Genomic DNA, 23,171 nt, shown 5'->3' with positions numbered 1-23,171 from the left:
GGTCTTTGTGAACACAAAAGGATGTCCTGCAAAATTAAGCTGGAGCTCAGGAAGTCGTGTGCTTGGAGCATACAGTAAACACGTAGATGAATATTGTCTGTCTTTGCTCTTTTTTCCACTGTGTATGTCTACATTTATCTTTATCAGTCAAAGCTCCTTTGCCAAATCTTTTAAAATGAAGTCTTTCTTTTAGTTGTCATCTGCTTCATTCTCTGTCCTTAGTACTTGCAGTTTTGCAGACAAGAAAACTGAAATAAAGAACACTGGTTCCTGGCTTACTCTTGGATCATTACTCATTTACTGCTGCATGAGTTGATAAGTGTTATCTCCATATATCTCCATATAGTAATATGTCATTAGAGAATCACTTTATCATGACATCAGAAAATTCCTGAATTATGCTTTCTAAGACTGGCTTTCTCTGTGCAATGGAATTTTTTTTTCTGTCTCTTCTTATTTCAGTGTGTGATGATATGTTTGTTTTGTCTATAAAAGGAGTAATGCTTTGAGTGCTCACTTTTAATACTCTGTATTTAACTCTGTATTTGTGAGGAAACAATGTGCCTCTTTGCATCCAAGTGGCTTTTATTCTCAAGGGACACAAATAATTTACACTAAAAAAAACCAAAGGGTCCCAGAACATCTCCAAATCTTACAGTAACAACTTCTGCAATAGTTTAACCAATCTGTCATGCAGTTTGGAAGCTTTCTTTAAAAGATAAAATTTGGAAATCAGTCATGTGTGAATACACACACTTTGCTTAAGAGCAGTGTTTGAGAATTCATAGATCGTGGCCTTGTTAAGTCAAAAAGATTTATACTACTGAAAGTATTAAAAGGGTGTAAAAAAATTCTAAACAACTTTTAGGCCCAAGAATAGATTAAAATGTTAAAAATCATCACTAGTGATACAAAATGAAGGCATAATTTTTCATTAAATTACTATTGACCAGAAGAAAGATGGCATGTTTCTATTTTATTAGAATAAAAACGAGCTTTCTGTTTGATCCAGAAGTAGGGCTGAGGTGTAAAAATCACTCTCAAAAGTAATTTGTTTTTTTTTAACTAAGGTGTGCCCATATTTCTAATGGTAAGTGGAATGACTCAGGTAAGTATAAGTTTGTAGAATGGACATTTGTCCCTAAATGAAATTATGGAAATATGATACAGGATATGGTCAACAGTGACTCAGACAAGACTTTATTACTAATGAAAATGATGGTTTATGGAATATATGTCTTGTCAAATGTACTTATTATTAATGCTTATGATAAAACAGACGCAGGGTATTTTAATGTTCTGCATATCATTTTATTACAGAAAAATAGCATTAAGCCAAATTGACTTATTCTCTGTTAAATCAAATAAAACCTAATTATCTGGTAGATCTGGGAAGGTGATTGTGAGTGAGTAAACCTCATGCTATGGGGAGGTTTCCAAAGAGATGCAGTACTTCAGGGCTGGGCACAAGAATCATCATCTCTGTTTTTTATTCAAGATGAGATTGAGAGGTGACTTAGTCATAGTCCATAAACACCTACACGTGGAAGAGATTTCCAGTGATTGCAGGTTTTTTAACTGAGCAACATGATGAGATCTACTGTTGGCTGAAAATAAAAGTATCAGTTCAGAAACAGCAGATGTTTTAAAAGAGGGAGTGGCTGCCCATTGGAAAAACTACCCTGTGTCATTGAAAACATTAAATCAAGGCTTTCTGGGCTGTAATTTTACCATATATTCTGGGATTGATATGAAAATTATGAGTGCAAGAGATTAGTGCAGGTGGTTGCAGTAACCCCTTCAAGCGTCAGACTGTTGTAGTACAGAGGATAGGAGAATAACTTCAACTTTCTGCATTCATTATATTTTTGACTGCAAAGGAACTTTGATCTATGGAAATAAGAAAGGCACTAAATGTTATTATTAAACTAGAAATTGTTTACTGTTTTCCCCTGCTATGCTTTAGGACCATTAGTAATACATTATAATAATACGTTTTATACCTCTTCTGCATTAAACAGAAATGAAAATCGTGACTTTACTTCAATATTAACATGACCATTTGCCTCAAAGCTTAATCAGGGTTACCAGAGTTTCCCTCTGTTTGCTAGCATTTAATGGTAGTCAACACATTGACCCAATGTCCAAGCTGCCCAGATTAATTCCATACAATGAGAAATTAATCAGTACTATTGCTCTGCAGTCTTCTTTATACGAGACTTCCAGAATGCTCTTAATCTCATGCTTTTTTCTATTATTTACCCTAGGAAAGCTGTAGAAGGTTTTATAAGCTTCTCAGTGCAATTAGCTACCACGCGTTTTAGGGGGACGAGGACATTAGTGTGTTTAGGAGTACATACAAATATCAAACACACAGTTTACAAACCTATCAAGACCCACAGGACTTCACTTTCTTCCTTCAGGTATATTTGTGTTACTTTGTCAATAGGGAAAGCTATTTAAGGTAAGAGATTCATTGAAGGTCTTATTTAATTGATTCACTATGAAGACATCTTCATGTTCACAAGGCAGTATTTCACTCATCTTTACATTTCATAAGGTTTCATAATACTTTCTTTTTGCTCTAATCTCAAACTCTTTGGATTTTGTAGTCTGTAAGCCCTTCAGGGCAGGTTACTTACTGTGTATCTGTACAGCACTGAAATGAAACCCTAGGTGTGTTTGGATACATGTCGGTAAGTGGTCATCGACCTCAAGACTTTTGAAGATTGGATTTTCTGAATGTGAGCAAAATGTGGTGTTCTCTATTGTGAATGGTTTCTCTTTGTATGTCTTCAAGCTCCTTCAGCTCTGAGTGTCTATTCTGTGCTCCTGCAGGGATTGAGTGTAGCAGTGGGTGGCTGGTCTGGGCACCAAGTCTAGAGGGATATCCACAAACAGGACATAGTAGTGCCACCTGCAATTTTGGAAAATCAATGTGAAAACTGTTGTGAATGAGAATGGTGTAACAGAATAGCCCCTTCTTCTACATCACCCTTTCAGCTGTAACAAAGGCAGTAGATTTGGTACAAAAAGACTACCCCAATTCAAGCTAAAACTCCTCCCAGAAGCTTCATGAAACAACTGGATGGATTGATCTAGAGAGCCACCCAGACGGATCTTCAGATTCACCCATTCAGCTCTTTCATAAAGCAGGCGCTGGTCCCGTGCCACGTTCCCAGCTGATAATTTTCCATCCTTCCCTTGCTCAGGTTCTCTCCATTTGCCCGAAGGACATGAGGGCGGACATCTGCGTGCACCTGAACCGGAAGGTGTTCAACGAGCACCCTGCCTTCCGGCTGGCCAGCGACGGCTGCCTGCGAGCCCTGGCCGTGGAGTTCCAGACCATCCATTGTGCCCCGGGGGACCTCATCTACCACGCTGGGGAAAGCGTCGATGCGCTTTGCTTCGTGGTCTCAGGATCCCTAGAAGTCATCCAGGACGACGAGGTGGTGGCTATTTTAGGTACTGTGATCTCTTTTGAAATGCCAGCGGTTTGGATGTACTTGCCTTCAGCTTAGCTTCAAATATTAGTTAGCCTTGCCTAACATCAGCTGGGACTACAGGAGGCTAGTGGTTGTCATAAAATGGAGATGTTGTGTCTCCAGAGATACTACTCTAGAAGCAAACCCTTCATCTTTTATGCCACTGGGAATGCTCTTTCTGCCTAGTGTGCTCACTGGTCACAGTTACAGTGTCTCTGAGCAGAAAAGAATGGCATCTGTGTGCATGATGTGTTTTAAGAAGCCTGGTAGAGAAAATGCACACTGTTTTATATTAGTCTCTCAGGAGAATTTCCATGTTAACCTTCACACTGGGATTTTCATTCGTCTGTATTCTAGCCTAGAGTAACACCTGCAAACGGTCTCCACAAGACAGCAGTGTTGTCACTCATAGTGAACTGGCTTTACAGAAAATAAATTATCTGATCTGACTTTGGAAAGAGAGGGATGTGCCATCTATCCAGCCATAGTCATGAGAAGTCTGAGAAATGGGGGACCTCCAGGTTAATCACTCCATTACCCTGCTGTGGTTTCTGGTTTGCCAGCAGTGAGTAGGAAAGAGCCTAGTGCAGACTCCTCAGTAGCTTGTGTGGGATTGGGAAAGGCCTAGCAGATGGTGGGACTGAGTGGTCAGCACTAGCGTTGAGGCAGAAATCATCCTCAGAGGCAGAACAATGCAGAGGAAGAACTGTTGGCACTGCATGAAAACCATCCAGAGTCTGTTTTGCCTGTTTATAATAGACCTATTTGTTGTAGAACCAGTCTCGTGCTGAATAGTAGCTATTTGTGTTCTCTTAAGCTGGAGATGTGGCTTCCTGAGGGCAAATTCAATGGGTGGCCTTTCTCTCACTGTAGCTCTGTCCTGCTTCTTCCCTGTAAGGGGGGCTCCAGGGGTCTGTCCTGGGGACAATCACTGCAAGACAAGGGTTACACGTGGGAGCTGTGCTGACGTGGGAAGAGGGCAGACATGGAGAGCCAATGCTGATCATGAATTAGGGCTCCAGCTCCTTCCCGGCTGGCAGCAAGGGGGAGGAGAGGAGAAGTGAGGGCAAGCATGTAGCTGAAGGAGACTCCTGGTGTGTTGCTACACAAGCCTTTGTACGGGTGTCCTGCACTGGGGTGGGACTGGGCAGTGTGTGTGGATGGGACTGAATGGGGACGGCTCCCCGAGGGCATACCAGGGTCCTCCCAGCTGGAGTGTTTCAAGAGACTGCACATCCATGCTCTTTCAAAATACCTGCTGCACCTTTCTGTATTCTAGTACATACTAAGGCTTTTAAAAAGAGATTCAATGTAAGAACGAATCAGTTTCCATATTCAGATGTGAATTCATTATGATGAAAGCTGCTAAATCTGAAATTTCCACAGTAAAATATTCCTTGCATTTCAGCTCACTGGACCATTTCTTTTTTTTTTTTTTTTATTATTAATCTCAGTGATGATATCTCATATTTGCTTACAGCCATTTAAAAACCAAAACCTTCAAGAGTAAATAGCAGCATTTGAACAAATAAACGGGTTTCTGGGTATTACAATGAAAACAAACAATAAGTATGTAATTCACTGAACTAGAAGCCATCACTAAATGGATTACATGCAAAACTTTATTACATTTACTAATGAATATTATGTGCTTGGAATGACACTGAGAATATCTTTGCTTCGACTTTGTAGATATGGTAAATCTACTATCTATGTTACTCTCCATTTGACTGGAGAGACCTTTAACCATAAGTAGCTAAAGTGAGTTACCTTTAATTACCGAAAGTGCCTTTGATTCTGCCAGGGCTGCTGCCAGAAGATCCCATGACTCAGAGCTCCGTTCATGGTGTGCTGGAGGGATTGGCAGAATGCATAAATGTAGCGTAAAGTGAGATAAACTGCTTCCTTTAGTCACACAGCACACTGAAGAGTTTTTTGATGCTCTTTACAGATTATTTAACAGCATAGTGAACTGAGTAATTGTGAGACGTTGTATCCTAAAAATTCACTTGTGGATGAAAATCTCTCCCAGATGTAGTTGCAGACATTTAAGTTGGCAGCTGTGGCACCTGAAAGACCAACTGCAGATCAGACGATGAAGAACATAATTTTTATCAGTCTGTTCTGCCTTGAGAAGTTCAAGCATAAGGAAAGTGAAATTTGCCTAAGGGGGAGACCAGGTTTAAAAACCTCTGCCTAATGTGAAAACCTTTGTAGCCTTCTTTGAATACTCCAAGCATCTGCTGTCACACTGTACTTCTGAGGGGAAGTCAGCTTATGGGATTGTACGACCAGTCTGTCCATGCTCTCCACCCCCAGCAGTAACCTAAAATGGGAATGCAGAAGTAGGCTTTGGAAACTTGTCCTCATTAACTTCCTCTGTGGGAGCAGGAGCGTGGCAGGACATGCTGCCTGCCGGCCTCTGCTCCTTGCAGAGCCATCCATTCCATTTTCTAAGTTTTCTTTGGAACTGGTACTTTGCAGTTACTGTTCTAATAGTGTAGTGTTATTTAATATGGTAGTATTGTTTGCCTTGATTGGACAGAGAGAGAATGTTTTTTTCTTTTTTTTTTTTTTTTTTTTTTTCTGGCCATGGTCATCCACAGATGGAAGTTTTGGTGTATTCTTGAAAGTGGAATATCCTAGAAAAATGAATCAGGTAGGGACACCAGAAGAGGTTAAGAACATGTATCTTCCATCTCTTACATTCATGCTTCTGTCTGAAGTGCAAGGCATTGTCCTCCCTTGGGTCCCAGCATGAATCACTCTGCAATATTGCTGCTTTTCACTCTTCTCTGTCTTCCCTTACCACTTTCCCTTTCCTCACAGGCACAGTGATTTGGCACATCCAGCCTCCCTGCCTGCTCAGACCATGTCCTCTGGAGACTTGGCATCTCATGCAGATGCTTTTGCGAGCTCCACTGTGGAGACAACCAGCCTTTTGTTCAGAGCAGTTTTCCTGACTCAGTGGCCCCAGCTTTGGTGTTTCCTGTGCTAAAAGGCAGGCGATACCCAGTGACTGACAGGGCAACTTGCAGCACTTCGTTCTCCTGTGGTTTAGTTTTGTTCTCATTTGTGCATCATTAAATGCCCAGCTGCTGCAGTAATCAGAATTACAGAAACTGGTATAGTGAGAGAATGAACCCACTTGTAGATCTGCTGTTTATAGGGCTGTAATGGTTTGAAACCTGCTGCCCCTGGTGGGTGGAGATCTGAAACCCTAAACCAGGTACAAGCCTGAATGAAAGGGGCGTACACCTGTCCTATTCCCACTCCCCTTTTCCTGTCTTCGGGACTTCCTGCCAAGGTCTATAAAAAGGGGAGAAAGGCACGCCTCCTCTCTTCCTCTTCTTCTCTTCTTCCTCTTGCTCCTTTGACCTTGTACCTGGGGACACGCTGCTCTGCTGCTCCCTGTGCTACACGTGGCCGTGGCCCTCTTGGAGACCTGGGCCTGATCTACAGACTCTTCCCTGCCTCCATCCACATCCAAGGATTGTGCATCCAGCTTCAATCCACCTCAAGCCAGCGAGATCCAGCACCGGGGAGCCTCAGCATAGCATTTGGGTTTTGTATATTTGGAAGTTTAATCTTCCTTACCTTGTTGTTCCTACAACCCCCCTTCCCTGTTAAAGCCCTACCCTTCTTCCTTTCTGTACCCTGTTAAACCCGTGCCCTTCTTCCTGTCTGATCCCTGTTAAATAATATATTTCATTTTGTTAATTTTCAATTTGGCGCAAGGTTTTCATTACCCCTTCCTGCCTTATTTACCTCTCTATCTGGGAAACTGAGGGATAAGGGAGGTGGGACACAGTTCTGCCTTCTAACCGGGACAGAATGAGGGCTCATTAATAAAGATACCTAGGTGCCCTGTTATGTTCCCCTCATTAGTTACCTCCATTCCTTGAGGACAGTCTCCCACCTTTTGCAGGTACTGACTGCTGCTGTAGCAGAGAGCATGCCACATGCAGAGCTGCTATGATGGGGTGCTGCTTCACTGGAGAAGACAAGATACAGTCATTTTAACATAGCTTATCTGCATTTGTCAGGGTAATGGAGAAGGACAAAGAGTCTTGTCTCTAATTATCAAAATTTTTCTGGCAACTGAGGTGACCCTGAGAAGGCATATCAGTAATTTTTCACAGTCTCAAGCAGGAGTAAACAATTTAACTGCCAGTGCTCTTCTTGGGGAGGTATTATCAGCAGAGAAGTCTCAGGAAGGACGGGGCTTTTGAAGTGCCCCAGGCTAATGAAAGGAGCCATCTGCTAGCAGAGGGCACCTAACAATTCACCCTGCTGCAATTAACCCGAATTTGCTACTGGCAAGGAGTTCCACGGAAGTGGTGATGCCAACCACGTATCTTTGGAAGCTGCTTTCCAGCTCCTGCTACTTGCACAGCTGACTCTGTAAGTTGTACAGCAACTTAAACCCTGCAGATTGATTAAGAAGCTTTAAAGAAGTCATTTGACAGCAGAAAAATAATGACCCACCATGTTCAAATGTTGATTGTAGGAACCGATCAAAAATTTTGTTCAAATTGCCCAGCAATAAAAATATATTGAGCAGTTAAATCCTAGTGGAGGCTGCTGCTGAATTAATTCAATTTTGATAGTCAAGCCAGAATGAGTATAGATTTAATGGCTTATGTTTAGCCACACTTAGGGTCCTGATCCCGTACTATTCAGTTAAGTTGTTATTTTCCTTTATGTGTTGCATGTTAATTCTCAGCATGTTCTGCACATAGTCCCAGCCAACCTGTTGTTTATTGGATTTATTGTTTTTAGGCAAGCCAAAATTTCACGTATTAAAGGTCTGCTTCATGAATTATTCTCAAAGGTTTGGTCTGTGGGGGGATATTACACAGTGTCAGAAGAGTTAAGGAGAGCAGGAGTGCAAGTGGCATGTCTTCTTGCATTTGGTATGACAGTTGACAATCGGGATGAGTCTTTTTCTACTCTTAATTTTACATGTGCTTGGAGGTCAAAAGATTAAATCTCCTACCAAATCACACAGAGAAAATTTCTTTCGAGGCTGAGCAAGTGGTGAGCAGGAGACTGGCACTCCATAGCTCTCATCTGTGGGCATTAGAAATTTGGTGTTTGGGATCTAGGCATCAACAGTTTGAATTTCCGTGGTGTCATACAGCCAGGCATGTACTGTGGACAGGACAAGACTGACCATGTGTGATGTGGTGTAAGATGTAAAAAAATGTCGGTCCAATTCAATATCATAGTTTTGGTAGCTAACTCTCTGATTTTAATTAATTGCAGCTTGAGTTTCTTCTCAAATGGAATGAAGGTAACAGGATTTGCCCTTACTTCAGATCAGCTCTTGATATTTAATACTGATTTTTTTTTGTTGTTTTTCCTGTAAAGTAAACCAAGGCAGACTAATTGTGAGAGTTTTCTCAGGTTTGTAACCTGCACCCTCATAGCAGTTTATGAAACATCCTGTGTTCTATTTCATCTATAAGAATAGTCTCTTTTGTTCCAGTGAGTTAGAGCTCTAAATTAACTAAGTGGAAAATTATTTGTAAAGGAAAGGGCTGGGTTTTATTTAGCTAGCAGGACTGCAATAATTAATGTGATTCAGGTTGGGTTTTAAGTGCTGAATCTAAGTATTGCAAAATCCTTGAGGGATTACTGGTGTGAGAACCAACATGACATGCTGCTCTGCAATGTGCAGCTCTTCTTAAGCACATACCTTGGAAAAAGTAAGAGTTCAGCTCTGGGTTGGCATATGTAGTACCATGTAAGATTTAGTCTTAAGGATGCTTGTTCAAAAGTGTTATTAGTTTTTACTGACGGAGTTGAAGGGAGCATTCAATTTTTCACATTATTTTTGTAAATTTAAAATATTTTCATCTCTATCTCCATGATAGTTAGCTATAATAAGAAGCATCAATCTTAATTTAGTGTCAGCAGTGTGTTATATATGTGATCTGCAGCCTCCAACATCAAAAAGATTCCTTTCACTGAGCTGAAATGTTTTTGAATTAGACCTGCCTGCTTCCCTGCCAAACCCAGGAGTTCAAAAGTCTTGGCAGTGCAAGAAAAGGAAAATTATTTTAAACTCATGTGATATATTTCTTTTACATCAGACTTACAGTTTGAGGCAATCTGATTTGCCTTATGAGTTTTGAAGATGGTGGGAACGGGCACGCTTTCAAGTTTATTTCCTCAGGAAGGATAGAAACTTATTTCTGTATAAAATCAAAATGGAGATACCCTGTCTCCAGGAGCTGGCACTTCTAGAAAATTATGAAGTACTAGGAGACTTGAACTAAAAGTGAGAGAGGTGAGGAGAGAATATCAATATGATTCTTTTGTTTTTCTTGCAGCAGTCCTGAATGCTGGAAGAAAGTTAAATTTCTTTTGTGTTTCTAGGTGCAGATGGGGAAAGTTGCACTCTGTTAAATAATGCAAAGCACCTTGGCCAGCATGGCCTTGAATCTTTGGTTGAATCTCTTGATTCCTTGGAGCCTCTTGTTGCTGTTTCTTTAACGTTTTGACAGTCTTTCAAATGCTAGAAGTGCTGTTCTCTCCCATCGTTCTGCCCTTTCACATGTTAATGTCCAGTCCTGTAGAGCTGGATTTCTGACTGGTCAGTGCTCGGCTCTGATCTGATTTTCAAGGGATCTGGCTCTTCTGGATGCCCCAGAAAAGGCTGAAGTTTTGGCTAGAGCTTTTACAGAGGCAGGGAGAACTCTCTCACGGTCTAGCAGTAAGCTCTGCACATCATAGGCTGTGCTTACAGGAAGCAATGAAGTCCCAGATGACAAGAGGCAGCTGATGAATTTGCATCACTACATCACTCTCATCTTCTCCAGATCCCCTCTTCAGACATAAACAGCTGTATCAGTTAAGTCTAGAAATCCAAACATCCCACCAGCCAGCCAGCCCAGTCTCCAAACATGGCCAATAGCAGATGTGCAGGAGAAAGTAGGAAGGTGAAGTGAGTAAACAGTGATACTTCCCCAGAAAATGCTCCAACCCTCCATTGAACTGTGTTTCAGTGTATTCCTCACCCAGAGGAAAATCTTTTGTGTTTAGTAGACACAGATGGATTTTATTCTGTGAGTACATCCCATCATTTTATAAACCTTTGCAACCAGCCCTGATATCCCATGGCAAAGAGCTGCAGACCTTACCTACTCACTGAACCATCACAGAGCTGTGTCCTGCTCTGGGGATCAGAAGCTGATTCCCTACTTGCTCTTTGGATTTCTACATCAGTTTGAGATACATCTGTCCTGCAGCCAGAGGTTTCACCAGAGCTGTAGAGACACGGGGAGATGTATTTATATGAATGTACATACCAGTATATGTATGATGGCTGCAGGGACTTGGTATTTGGTGACTGACTTCTACTTCTGTGCATGCTGCCATCACTTCACGGCTATCAGTACCTGAGCTAATTAGATGAACATTTCTATACATGATACAGTTTTACTGATTCTGCCACAAAATCAGCCTTTGCTTTTTATAAACAGGAGATTTGAGCATATCGTGATGGAAAGCCTACATAATTCATCACATCTGGCTTTCTCTAGTGTGATTGATGGGTCTTTGCAGATCTTTTAAAATGGGAGAAGGATAGCTGCCCTGTTACCTAAGACTTCACAGCACAGAAAAACACCTTAGCACCTTAAAGAATGTCTTGGCTCCTTCCACAAGTTTTTCCTCAGTGCTGTTTTCCAACAAGAAGTTTTTTCTTTCACTGCCTGCCCAAACTTTCTCCCAAAGGCCCCATCAAGTTCTCACGTCTAGTAGGATATTTCTTAGCTCACTTTCTGTCCCCATGTGGAGAAGGATAAATTTTGCCTTATAGGGGTCCTGAGATGCTGCTTAACAAGAGCCTTTCCTCTCTGAGTCCAAGGACTTTTCCATTGCCTTTACAAGCTTCTGGGGATTTTCATAAGGCCCTTAATACCTTTTTCTGCCTGAAAAGTCCAGGAGTGAGCTGTTGTCTCACAAATTGGCAAGTCAGTCCATGGTGCAAAGCTGCAGTGAGCACCTGCCCCTCCCCTTTCTGTATGGGAGAGTTATTGTAATACAAAAGATAAAATAGGGTATAGAAATATCTTTATCTATTATGTGGTTACATATCATATGATTGTCTATACATATATATACAAACATGCATGAATATAAATTTTATGTACAGGCATAAGTACATAGCCCATCAGCAAATTTTTCTCCATATTTAGAATGATATCAGTGTAGCAATTTCAGCAAAAATTATGGACTAGGACTTTGTACATGTCCTCCTGGTTTCTGTGGTTCTTTCAACCCCCAAATCCTTATGCTAATGTTCCTGCCAGCTTTAATCTAGCAGTATCCAAATCCTGAGTCTCCTCTTCCTCTTAACAAGCGCAAAATGCATGCAAACAATTCTCACTCTAATTTACAGCATTACTTTTTTAAGTGATGCTTCGGGCACTGTGATCACAGGGGCAAGAAGGACTTCCCAGAACTTTGCCTTCATTCAGGAAGAGTATTAAGACAGCAGTTAAGTATTAAGACTTATTTTTTGAGTATTCAGGGCAATGCAGATTTGAGAGGTAACATGCTGGGACCTCAAGAAGACACTGGAGAGAGGTTTTGAGAAGTCTGCAGGCTGCATCATCTGCAGGTGCCTCTGTATTCCCAGCCCAGCCCTGGGCTTTCCCTGGGAGTGTGCACATGTTGTGCAAGTGTATGTTGTGTAGGTGCCTCCAAGTAGCTGGTGTTGCAGACCTACCAGTTAAATTTTCTGTTGCAACTCTGAAAGATTTTTTTCACTTAGTTACACTGTCTAAAATTAAACTTCAGTGAATAATTAGTGCTCTCTACTCGATGAACTACAGTTAATAGGGATGAAATATAGTACATTAATCTCTGTATTTGTGAGAAAAGACACATTGTTTTGGAGAAGCTGGTTGATTTTATTTTCATTCAGTTATGTTCCTTAGCACATTTATAATGGGCAAATGAGACTTGGAAGTGTGTGTGTGTGAAATGTCAAATCCAAGAACCCTTAAACACTTCCAGGATTTTATACTTTCTGAAGAGAATAAACAACAGCTGTAAGAGGCCAGAGCTTCCCCATTCACATCAGTTGACTGATGGCTCATGGAAGAGTGAATAGGGTCAGTTCATCATGTCCCAGCCTTCCTGAGGGCCCCAGTGCAGTTCCTTGCCTCACTGAAATGAAGACAATGAGACAGACTTCTCAAGTTTATAAGTGGTGATTTCATTTACCTGTAATTTGAGTACACATTCTGTAACACAACATCATGCAGTTTTGGACTGAGCATCCACTGCTTTCAGCCTCTTGGTTGAAGAATTAATTATGTGTCACTATATGAACTCTGCATTACCTTAAATTTGGAAAGAAAACAAGTATTTTGCTCACATTTTGGTGGGAAAATTATAATAGTCCCTGATACTGAATTTTGTCTTTTTAACAGCACTTTGCAGCCACTGAAAGCAGGACTCCATTCTGTCCTCTGCCTCACAGAGCAAATCCATTAGGCAATTTTGTGTATTTCAGAGATGGTCTATTTCCTATAAATTATGTAATTGTGGTGAGTATGTCTGTAAACCTGAGTATATCTGCAAAGTGATAAAGGAGCCAATGAGAAGAGGTGCTATGCTGGACCTTGTTCTCGCCCAGAAGGAGGGGCTGGTGGGGAATGTGAAGATCAGGGGCAGACTTGGCTGCAGGGACCATGAAATAGTGGACTTCAAGATCCTCAGGACAATGAGGAGGGTGCACAGCAAGTTAACTACCCTGGACTTCAGGAGAGCAGACTTCGACATCTTCAGGGACCTGCTTGGTAAAGTACCATGGGATAAAGTCCTGGAGGAAGAGGGCTTTTTTTGAACAAGAAAACTGGTTTAATATTCAAGGATCACCTCCTCCAATATCAGGAGCAATGCATCCCAACAAAAGAGAAAGTTGGGCAAAAACAACAGGAAGCCTGCATGGATGAACAAGGAGCTCCTGGACAAATTCAAACACAGAAAGGAAGCCTACAGAGGATGGAAGCAAGGACAGGTAGCCTAGGATGAATATAGAGAAATTGTCTGAGCAGCCAGGGATCAGTTAGGAAAGCTAAAGCCCTGACAGAATTAAATCTGGCCAGAGACATCAAGGGCAACAAGAAATGCTTCTTTAGGTACATTGGTAATAAAATGAAGACTAGGGAAAATGTGGGCCCTCTCTGGAAAAAAAACAGGAGACCTGGTTACCTGGGATATGGAGAAGGCTGAGCTACTCAACAACTTTTTTGCCTCAGTCTTCACTGGAAGCACTCCAACCACACTGGCCAAGTTGCAGAAGGCAAAGGCAGGGACTGAGAGAATGAAGAACCACCAACTGTGGGAGAAGATCAGGTATGAGACCATCTGAAGGTGCACACATCCATGAAACCTGACAAAATACTATGCTGAAGATCCGAACTGTGAGGGTGGGTCTGATGGGGGTGCTGAACTGTGCCGAGTACATGGAACCAGCTGTGGACCTCAGTTAAGCCAGAGCATCCCTATGTCCTGGGAATGTGAGTTGAAGAGTGATGGTTTTGCACCTGGTGGTAGCGTGAGGGCTGTGGCTCATCCATGGACCAAAGGACTGAATGAAGTGCTGGAGTTAAGCTCCCAGCCCTGAATGAGGGTTGACATATGGATGATGTCCACAATCAGGCAAGAAAGACCCTCCTGATTGGTTTTCTCCCAGGGTCTGGCCAGCCTTGGGTGGGAACTGATGAGGAGATCACCACCAGGTGCCCCCACCTCCCACACTAAGGTGGAGGTGAGGCAAGAAGCCACCTATTTAAGAACTGACTCCCCTTGCGGTGGGGTTGGGATGTCTATTTATATACTGCATGTGCTGAGTGAGGGTCCTGGCTATTGGAAGGGCTCCCTGAATCTTCACAGCAAGTGGAGTTCACAGGATGGCAGGGCCAGAGCATGAAGCTGTCTCTGAGTCCCTACTCTATAGCTGGGCTCATGGCCTGGCTGCTGCCATCTCCCATGGCTTGGCTCCTCACCTGGCTCACTCTCCTTGCATACACTGTGGTGGGTGAGTGCATTGACTTGTTCCTCTCTATGGCTGTCTGGCACTTTGGGTCTCTGGGCAGTGATGTGGGAGTGGAGGGAGGAGTTTGGCTGCTGGCCTGCCTGCTAATGGCAATATCATTCTGTATTGGGCAAGTGTTCAGCAGAAGAAATGTATCTGCAGGTCCTGGTGGAACTGGCAATGAAATGACTAAGCCAGTATCCATCATATTTGGAGGCATGTGGAGGCACGTGAAGGACAGGGAGGTAATCCTAGGTAGGCAGCATGAATTTACTAGGGGTAAGTCCTGCCTGACCAACCTGGTGGCCTTCTGCAATGAAGTGACTGTATCAGTCGACAAGGAAAGACCTATGGATGTTGTCTATCTGGATTTCTGCAAGGCCTTTGACACATTTTCCCACAACATCCTAATCTCTGAATTGGGGAATTACAGGTTCGATGGGTGGACTATTCAGTGGATAAAGAACTAGCTGGATGGTCATATCCAGAGAGTGATGGTCAATGGCTCAGTGTCTAGATGGAGGATGGTGTCCCTCAGGGGTCTGTGCTGGGACCATTGTTGTTTAATATCTTCATTAATGATGTTGACAGCAGCACTGAGTGCACCCTCAGCAAGTTTGTGGATGATATCAAACTGGGAGGTGCAGTTGATATGCCAAAGGGACGGGATGCCATCCAGATGGTCCTGGATAGGCTGGAGAGGTGGACCCAGATGAGCCTTATGAGGTTTGACAAGGCCAAGTGCAGGGTCCTGCATCTGGGCTGGGGTAACCAGCACTATCAGTATAGGCTGGGAGAGAACACGTAGGCTGGGAGATAACACGCTGGAGAGCAGTCCTGGGGAAAGGGACTTGGGAGTGCTGGTGGACAGAAAAACTGGGCATGAGCCATCAATGTGCAATCGCAGCCCAGAAGGCAAATCACATCCTCAGTTGCATCAAAAGAAGTGTGGCCAGCAGGTCAAGAGAGGTGATTCTGCCACTCTACTCTTCCCCGGTGAGACCTCACCTGGAATACCGAGTCAGTTCTGGAGCCCCCAGTACAAGAAGGACATAGACATATTGGAGCAATTCCAGAGGAGGGCCACCAAAATGATCCAGGGATTGGAGCAGCTCTGCTGTGAGGACAGGCTGAGGGAGTTGGGGCTGTTCAGCCTGGAGAAGAGAAGGCTCTGGGGGGACCTTACAGTGACCTTCCAGTACCTGAAGAGAGCCTACATGCAGGTGGGGGGAGGCCTATTCAAAAGGGTTTGTAATGATAGGACAAGGAGTAATGGTTTTAAACTAGGAAAGGATAGATTTAGACTGGATATTAGAAAACACTTCTTTAATACAAAAGTGATAGTTCACTGGAATGGGCTGCCCAGAAGAGGTAGTGAAGGCCCTATCCCTGGAATCATTCAGGGTCACACTTGCTAGGGCTCTGGGTGACCTGACCTAGGTAGAGAGGTCCCTCCTTTTGTAGGGAGGTTGGACCAGATGAACTCTAGATGTCCCTTCCAGCCTAACAGATTCTATGATTCTGTATTTAGAATCATACAGTCAAGTAAAGTGAAGTTCCCAGTGACTGGAAAGGGGAAACATAAACCCCATTTTCAGAAAGGGAAAAAAAGGAAGAGCTACAGATCAGTCAGTCTCATCTCTGTGCCTGAGAAGATCATGGATCAAATCCTCCTGAAAACTGTGCTAAGACACATGCAAAATAAGGAGGTGATTGGTGACAGCCAGAATGGCCTCACTAAGGGCAAGTCTTGCCTGATAAAGCTGGTGGCCTTCTGTGATGTGGGGACAACATTGATGGGTAGGGAAGAAGCAACTGATGTCATCTACCTGGACTTGTGTGGGTTGATATATGGATAAAGAATTGACTGGATGGTCACACTCAGAGAGTTGCGGTCAATGGCTCAATGTCCAAGTGGAGAGCAGTGAGGAGTGGTGTTCCTCAGGGGCTGGTATGGAGACCAGCACTGGTTTAACATCTTTGTTCACAACATGAACATGAGTGCATCCTCAGCAAGTTTGCGGACACCACCAAGCTGTGTAGAGTTTGACACTGGAGGGAAGGAGTGCCATCCAGAGGGACACTGCCAGGTTGGAGAGGTGGGCCCATGTGAACCTCCTGAAGCTCAACAAGACTGACTGGAAGGTCCTGCACCTGGGATGGGTCAATCTGGAGCACAGATACAGACTGGGTGATAAGTGTATTGAGAGCAGCCCTGCAGAGAAAGACTTGGGGGTGTTGGTTGAAGAGAAGCTCAATGTGCGCTTGCAGCCCAGGCCAACAATATCCTGGGCTGAATCAAGAGAGGCACTGCCAGCAAGATCACAAATGTGATTTTCCTCCTCTATTCTGCTCTTGTGAGACCCCACTTGGAGTACTGTGTTCAGCTCTGGGGTCCCCAACATAAGAAAGACATGGACCTGTTGGAGTGAGTTCGGAAGAGGGCTGGAGCACCACCTATGAGGACAGGCTGAGAGAGTCGGGGTTGTTCAGCCTGGAGAAGAGAAGACTCCAGGGAGACTTTATAGCAGCTTTCCAGTACCTAAAGTGGGCCTACAGGAAAGCTGGAGAGGGACTTTGTACAAGAGCAGGCAGTGGTAGGACAAGGGGTAGTGGCTTCAGACTGGATGAGGGTAGATTCAGATTAGAGGTAGGGAAGAAATTCTTCACTGTGAGGGTGGTGAGGCCCTGGAACAGGTTGCCCAGAGAAGATGTGAATGCCCCATACCTGGAAGTGTTCAAGGCCAGGCTGGATGGGGCTTTGAGCAACCTGGTCTAGTGGAAGGAGTCCTTGCCAATGGTGGGGGGGGCTGGAACTAGATATCTTTAGTGTCCCTTCCAGCTCCAACCGTTCTATGATTCTAGGTTTTGAACTGTGGGTATAGATCAAGGGCAATTAACTGCAAAGTGTAATTTCCAAACAGTAGATTGGATAAATGATATATCACTAGGAAATGCTCTGTGATAAGGGAGCATTTTAAACCAGCTTGTTTTGTGAATAATACCAGCCAAATTATACATCGTTAATTACATCAAAATATGTGAAATTAAATCACTTCAATGAGAATTCAATTATAACCTTTCTAAGGGATGATTTTGCCATATAGACTTTTGTTAGAAAATAAAAGCAAGAAAATGAAGATAAGGACTTGCACATTTTGGTTTGCTCTGCATGAGAAATGTTACATATGTTTTAGTTGATACAATACCTAAAGCAGAAATGAAAATAGAGAAATAGAGCCTCTGACCCCCAGAAGTGATAAGGGTGGATAAATTATTACTCTGGTCTGTGTTCCCAAAATAGAGTTGAGTGAAATGTTATGAGCTCTTAGATGAGAAAATATTGAAATGTATTACTTTTGTTATCCCAAAACTGTAAAATCACTAACCTCTCACCAAGGGACTGCTTGAGGTACCTGAAATCAATAGTGGTGCCACCACTGACTGACCAATTTTGGTTTCCTTTTTGTAAGTGCTAAAACAAAGACCTTGGATATCATTAGGATCTGAAATAAAAAATACCCCTTGTACCATGGTTTCTGCTTCAGGATTTGAAGGGTCAGCCACAAAGAGCATACAATGGCCCTTGCCCAGCCCGTGTTTGGTGAACAGCCAGGCAGCAAGAGGCAGCTTTTGGATGCTTCAATGTGCTTTCTGTTGATGCTGCTACTTCTCAGAGCAACCATAGGGTCCACACCTGAAATCATATCTCTAGTCTAATCCATGCTGGTGTTTTGGTTGGGTCAAGAGTGTGATTTTGAATCTGATCTTCTGATCTTCCTGACTTGTCCTGCCTTGGTGTCTAGCATGGCTGTCTGGGGGTGTGGATTTCTTGCAGAGGAAAGGAAGCTGTGGTGTGTTGGATCACATCTCATGCACTTCTACTCCTTGGAGCTCTTTTGTCCATGGGACTGGACTACAGCTAGTCTTAAGGCCTTAAAATATGCAGATCCTAAGCATTAGCTGTTCTGCCACACTGTCTACCAATGCAGAAATACTCTTGAGTGTAATTTTCACATCTGGTTGAAGTTGTTTCTATGTGTGGGTGTCAAAGGTATCCAACCCTTTCTAACTCAGCAGACATTTAAATACAGACTTAAGTGTAAACCTCTGCAAAAGTGGATGTGTTTGGGTTTAGGACTAGACTTCTGGATCTGTTTTAAGATTTAGAGTTGGTTATTCAGAGGTTAAAAGTCTTAGGGAGGTTTTTGGTGGGTTTTTCAGAAGGAGTGTTGCCACTCACACTGAATTAAAAATGTTTAAACATCCTTTAAGATGTGGACCTTGGGCACTGGCAGCTGAGCCAGCTGCAGAGCTGCATCACACTGCAAAGCTGTGGTGATGCAGGAACCTAGATGTCATAGGCTTTTGGTAAGAGCAGTAAGTCACTCAGGAGCAGACCCTCAAATATTCCATCACCTAACATGAGTTAAGTGCTTATGATATTCGGGAGCCTTTGAAAACTCCATTACCTGCATCTTCAGCTGCAAGGAGACCTCTACAGTCTGGCTTTATGATGCTTCACAGACCAATCTATAAATACCTTAAATACTGGGGCTACTGCCGAGGATACTTAAGTACATCAAATACTTTTTAACCTTACTAATTTTCACAGTTGGGAGCTTATATTAGAATAATTGGAAGCGTAAGACGGTTTGGGAAGGAATCATTTGTGTGCTGAAGAAAACTGCACAAGCATTACCTTTTAACAAATCTGTCCTGCTGTTTATCAGGTAAAGGAGATGTGTTTGGTGATATCTTCTGGAAAGAAACCAGCCTGGCTCACGCGTGTGCCAACGTGCGGGCTCTGACGTACTGCGACTTACATATTATTAAACGAGAAGCCTTGCTCAAAGTGTTGGACTTCTACACTGCTTTTGCAAACTCCTTCTCAAGGAACCTCACGCTCACCTGCAATTTGAGGAAACGGGTAAGGAAACAGCTCTTCTTCTTGCCTTCCTCCTGCCAAGTGATTGCATGCTTTTGCAGACTATTTGCAGTGTTTGGTGAGCCCCAATTTACTCTTGACGTTTTTGGGTCATTGCAGATTAACTGGCCTTTCAATAAATGTTGTCACTGTTTGTTAATGATGGCTCAATTAAAGTTACCAGTAGATGTGCAGCTCTCAGAAGCAGTCCTAGCAGGGCGATGTAGGAATTACATTTCTTCTCCTTTTCTTCACAGTTGTTGGGGTTTGGCTGCTTTCCCCGTTGCATAATGTATAAAGTTATATTTTATAGTCTGATAAGAGTCCAGGTTCTTGATTCCTCAGAGGTGAGATCTCTCACCTACTAAGTTATAGGTCCGTAGACAGTCTGATGGATCTGCTTTGCATATAGACCAACTAGGAGAAATTTATTGATGTTAAATAAATAAAATATACTCAGCAAAAGTATTGTATTAATACTTCCTTCTCTTACTTGCATAGTTCAGAATTTTAATATGGCAAGGTTAATAAAGCTTGGTAGTGATTTTACATTCACAGGTCTACTTCTTAAACCCTCCTGCTCATTTTATAATCAATCAGCAATGCTCACTATCCATTAGTCCTTTCAAAGAACACTCCATCTAAAAATTAATTAGCTATAAGGACATATCTTGAAAACAGGTTTAGGGATTCTTTATTCACACTGCAGCTGCAAAATTTAATCTGTATGATTTTTTTTTAAGATTGATGAGGGTTATATAAATTTCATTTGCATAGAGAAATTGCGTAACAATGATTTATAGATTATTGAGCATTAACTGGGATCCTCTGGCTGCTGTAACACATTTTTCTGCAGCTGTACCTTGGACATCTCACCTGAAAATGTAACAAGGCTACATCAGTATTTCACAAGACAACTTCAACCTCTTCAGTAGCAGGAGTACAATACAAGTAGAATTTTACTTTTCTGAATCTAGTTGATTTGTAGACAATACACTATCTCACAAATGCTTGTTTCAAACTCATATAATTTTTAGTGCATTCCCTGTGGCACAAACTACCCATGGCAAAAAGCAGATGCAGTGGGATTACAACCCCCTCTCTCTGTGCTGGAGCCTGAAAGAGCTGAATAATAATCAGGTTTGGTTCCAGCTTGTCAGCTTACCTCTTATTTTGAAGATTGTTAACTCTGTGTCAAACCTGAAGAAGGGCTTTGGGTCTTGAAAGCTAGTTTGGGGTTTCTAGCTTATTGCTTCTTTGTTGATAAGATGTCCTCCAGGCCTTGAGCATCCCGCACCTTGCCACCTCACCCTCTTGAGAGGTGCCAACAGCTGCAGTCCCCCAGTGACAATTCTGCTTAGGTGTTGCTGATGGTGATTTCACAGGACAACATAATGCCACATACATTGTGACAAAGTGTGTTCTTTCCTTCTTAAAACTGTGAATCTGTCACTTCAGCTAGCTTCCTGGGACTCCCCTTCCCCCATTAGCCATGACAAGGTGTACAGCAACAACATGCACATACCTTTTCCTGACAGGGAAATATGCTGTAGTTCAACTCTGTAGTCCAGGGATGTGTGTGGGATACAACCTCCTAGCTGGGTTTTTACAGTTTTTCTTACACACCTTTTTTTAAGGAAAATTGGTTCCCCTGCAGGGCTCTGGCATAAGAAGTCACCCGTGTGGAAACATTCATGGATCTCAGATCTCCAGTACATATACCTGCTTTTTAGCTCAGTGTTGGGTACATGGACCATGTGTGCAGTGACTCAAAGCAAGAAGGAACTTCTGAAGAAAAGTTACTGATTTTGCAGAAGGAGAAGTGTTGGCTGGGGGCATGTGTGGGCTTTACATGGGAGTGGATGGAGAGTCAATGAAAGGTTATGTCAATGGTGGTACACATGGGGTGGAGTTTATTCCACTAGAGGTTGGGTGATGATGTTCAAGCTAGTCAGCGGTCATCTTTATAACCCATGAGAAGTGGTTCCTCCAGAAGGCAATCATCTGGCCCTTCTTCAGTGCCTGCTCTGGGATGGGAAAACCATCCCCTTTCTATTGAGTTTTGAGTCCATGATCACTTTTAAGTGCCTAGGGTACCTCAAGTGAACTCCGCTTCTGATGTCTTCTACAGTTTAACTCAAGAACTGTTTTGTGAGAGTTCTTACTTCTAGTATTGGAGTAAGATGTGCATTGCAGAAATTCTGTGTATTGTTCCCAGGCACAAAATAAATCATTCTTTTTTTCAACACCAGGGACACAATCAGAGTCCTGTTACATAAAGTTATTCAGGAGATTGTTTCGGACCTTGTATCTGCTGAAAAGATCCGTGATTCCCTGTTGGGCAAAGAAGTGTTTGATGGTGAGTTCATCTCTTAGGGGGAGCAGTGCCATCCGGGACGGTTTAATCAGGCGAACAGAAGCAATTGTTCAGGCAATGAGATCATACTGACAGAGCTGTGCTGTGCTGCAAGAGTTTGTGCTGGAGTCATGTAATCTAAATGAAAAGAAAATCATTGTCATCTTTAATTGATTTCAATAGAAATATACTTAGCACTTTTTCTACACTGTCATAGCTCATGTGGTTTGACATTTAATTACAAAAATACACTCCTTGTGGTTTGGTGCTCAAGAAAATGGCTGCTCTCAGTGTCAAAAGATAAATAGAGTTGTTTTATCATCAGGTCTGCTCTTTGAAGGACACATACACGTACGTGGCTGCACACATGTCTGTTTGTGCTGCACTGTCCCTCAGTCAGCACTTAGATGTGCTCCATAGACTGCAAAACAATTTAGACATTCAAAAGGCTAATAAATTAATAATAGTGCTGAGCACAAAATGTTAGTTCCACATGACAGGGAAGAGAAAGTCTTGTTGAAGTGGGAAAATGATTTCTCACTCCCAACTAACATTTAGAGGCCTGGCATGTTGAATGACCTACTTAAGACATCTGCTCATCATGCTATTACCAACTCTGGATTTTTGTTGTCTCTTCTGTGTTGGGTACCTCAGCCATCACGCTGCATTTAGGAACCCATGAAGTGAGTGTGCCTGCTGGCTTTTTAACCTGCAATCATCTCTCCCACCCAGGGTGGTGAGGTGACTTTTAATCTGTAATTGCAAAGTATTGTAGCACATCATGTTTCGTGCTCTGAAATCTTTATGGCACATCTAATGTCACTAATGCACACTCCAAGGCAGAACCAGGACTTTGAACTTCTTTTTCAAAGGGGTGAAAATAATTAATCTGGAAAGATATTCTTTAAAATCACAATGAGATTACATAGCTGCCTTTGAGGACTGCGAGTTATAAAGCAGTGTTTGGGATGAGTCTTCAAAGAGTTAATTACTGCCTTCTGATGTTAGAAGAGAATATTAATAATGTCTAATTCATTAAGTGCCTTTTAAGATTTCACACAGCTGGAGAAGGGTCTCTCTGCAAGCTGGAGCCATGGAGCTTGGCCTGAAGAGAGGAGCAAAGACAGACCTCTAGGAGGCTCAAAATCGTATAAATAAATCTACATTTTATTGACAGTCAAAATTCAGGAAGGCTGGCCTACATCAAGATATCAAATGTGTTTCCAAAGAAAAGTTTTCAGCTGATTTGTTTTTTATTTATTTTTTTCCTTTTTTCATCATTGGTTCCATTTGCACCAGCTATTGTACCACCTCCACCTAACTGCCAGACCAACGCGGCCTGCG

General features: G+C 42.6%; 1 protein-coding gene across 1 annotated transcript in view; it reads left to right on the top strand.

Annotated features, from left to right (window-relative positions):
- Window positions 1-23,171, top strand: part of LOC103768100 (potassium voltage-gated channel subfamily H member 5-like) — a 56,472-nt gene that overhangs the window by 9,278 nt on the left and 24,023 nt on the right. The window contains exons 3-4 of the mRNA XM_008935232.1: window positions 3,213-3,465; window positions 19,278-19,474. Of these exons, the coding sequence (XP_008933480.1) occupies window positions 3,213-3,465; window positions 19,278-19,474 (450 nt within the window). The remainder of the gene's footprint in view (window positions 1-3,212; window positions 3,466-19,277; window positions 19,475-23,171) is intronic.

This window comes from Merops nubicus, unplaced genomic scaffold (assembly GCF_000691845.1).
Source record: "Merops nubicus isolate BGI_N331 unplaced genomic scaffold, ASM69184v1 scaffold6132, whole genome shotgun sequence".
NCBI lineage: Eukaryota > Metazoa > Chordata > Aves > Coraciiformes > Meropidae > Merops > Merops nubicus.
The sequence above is the reverse complement of the archived record's forward strand: the minus strand, read 5'-3'. Positions and strand labels throughout refer to the sequence as shown.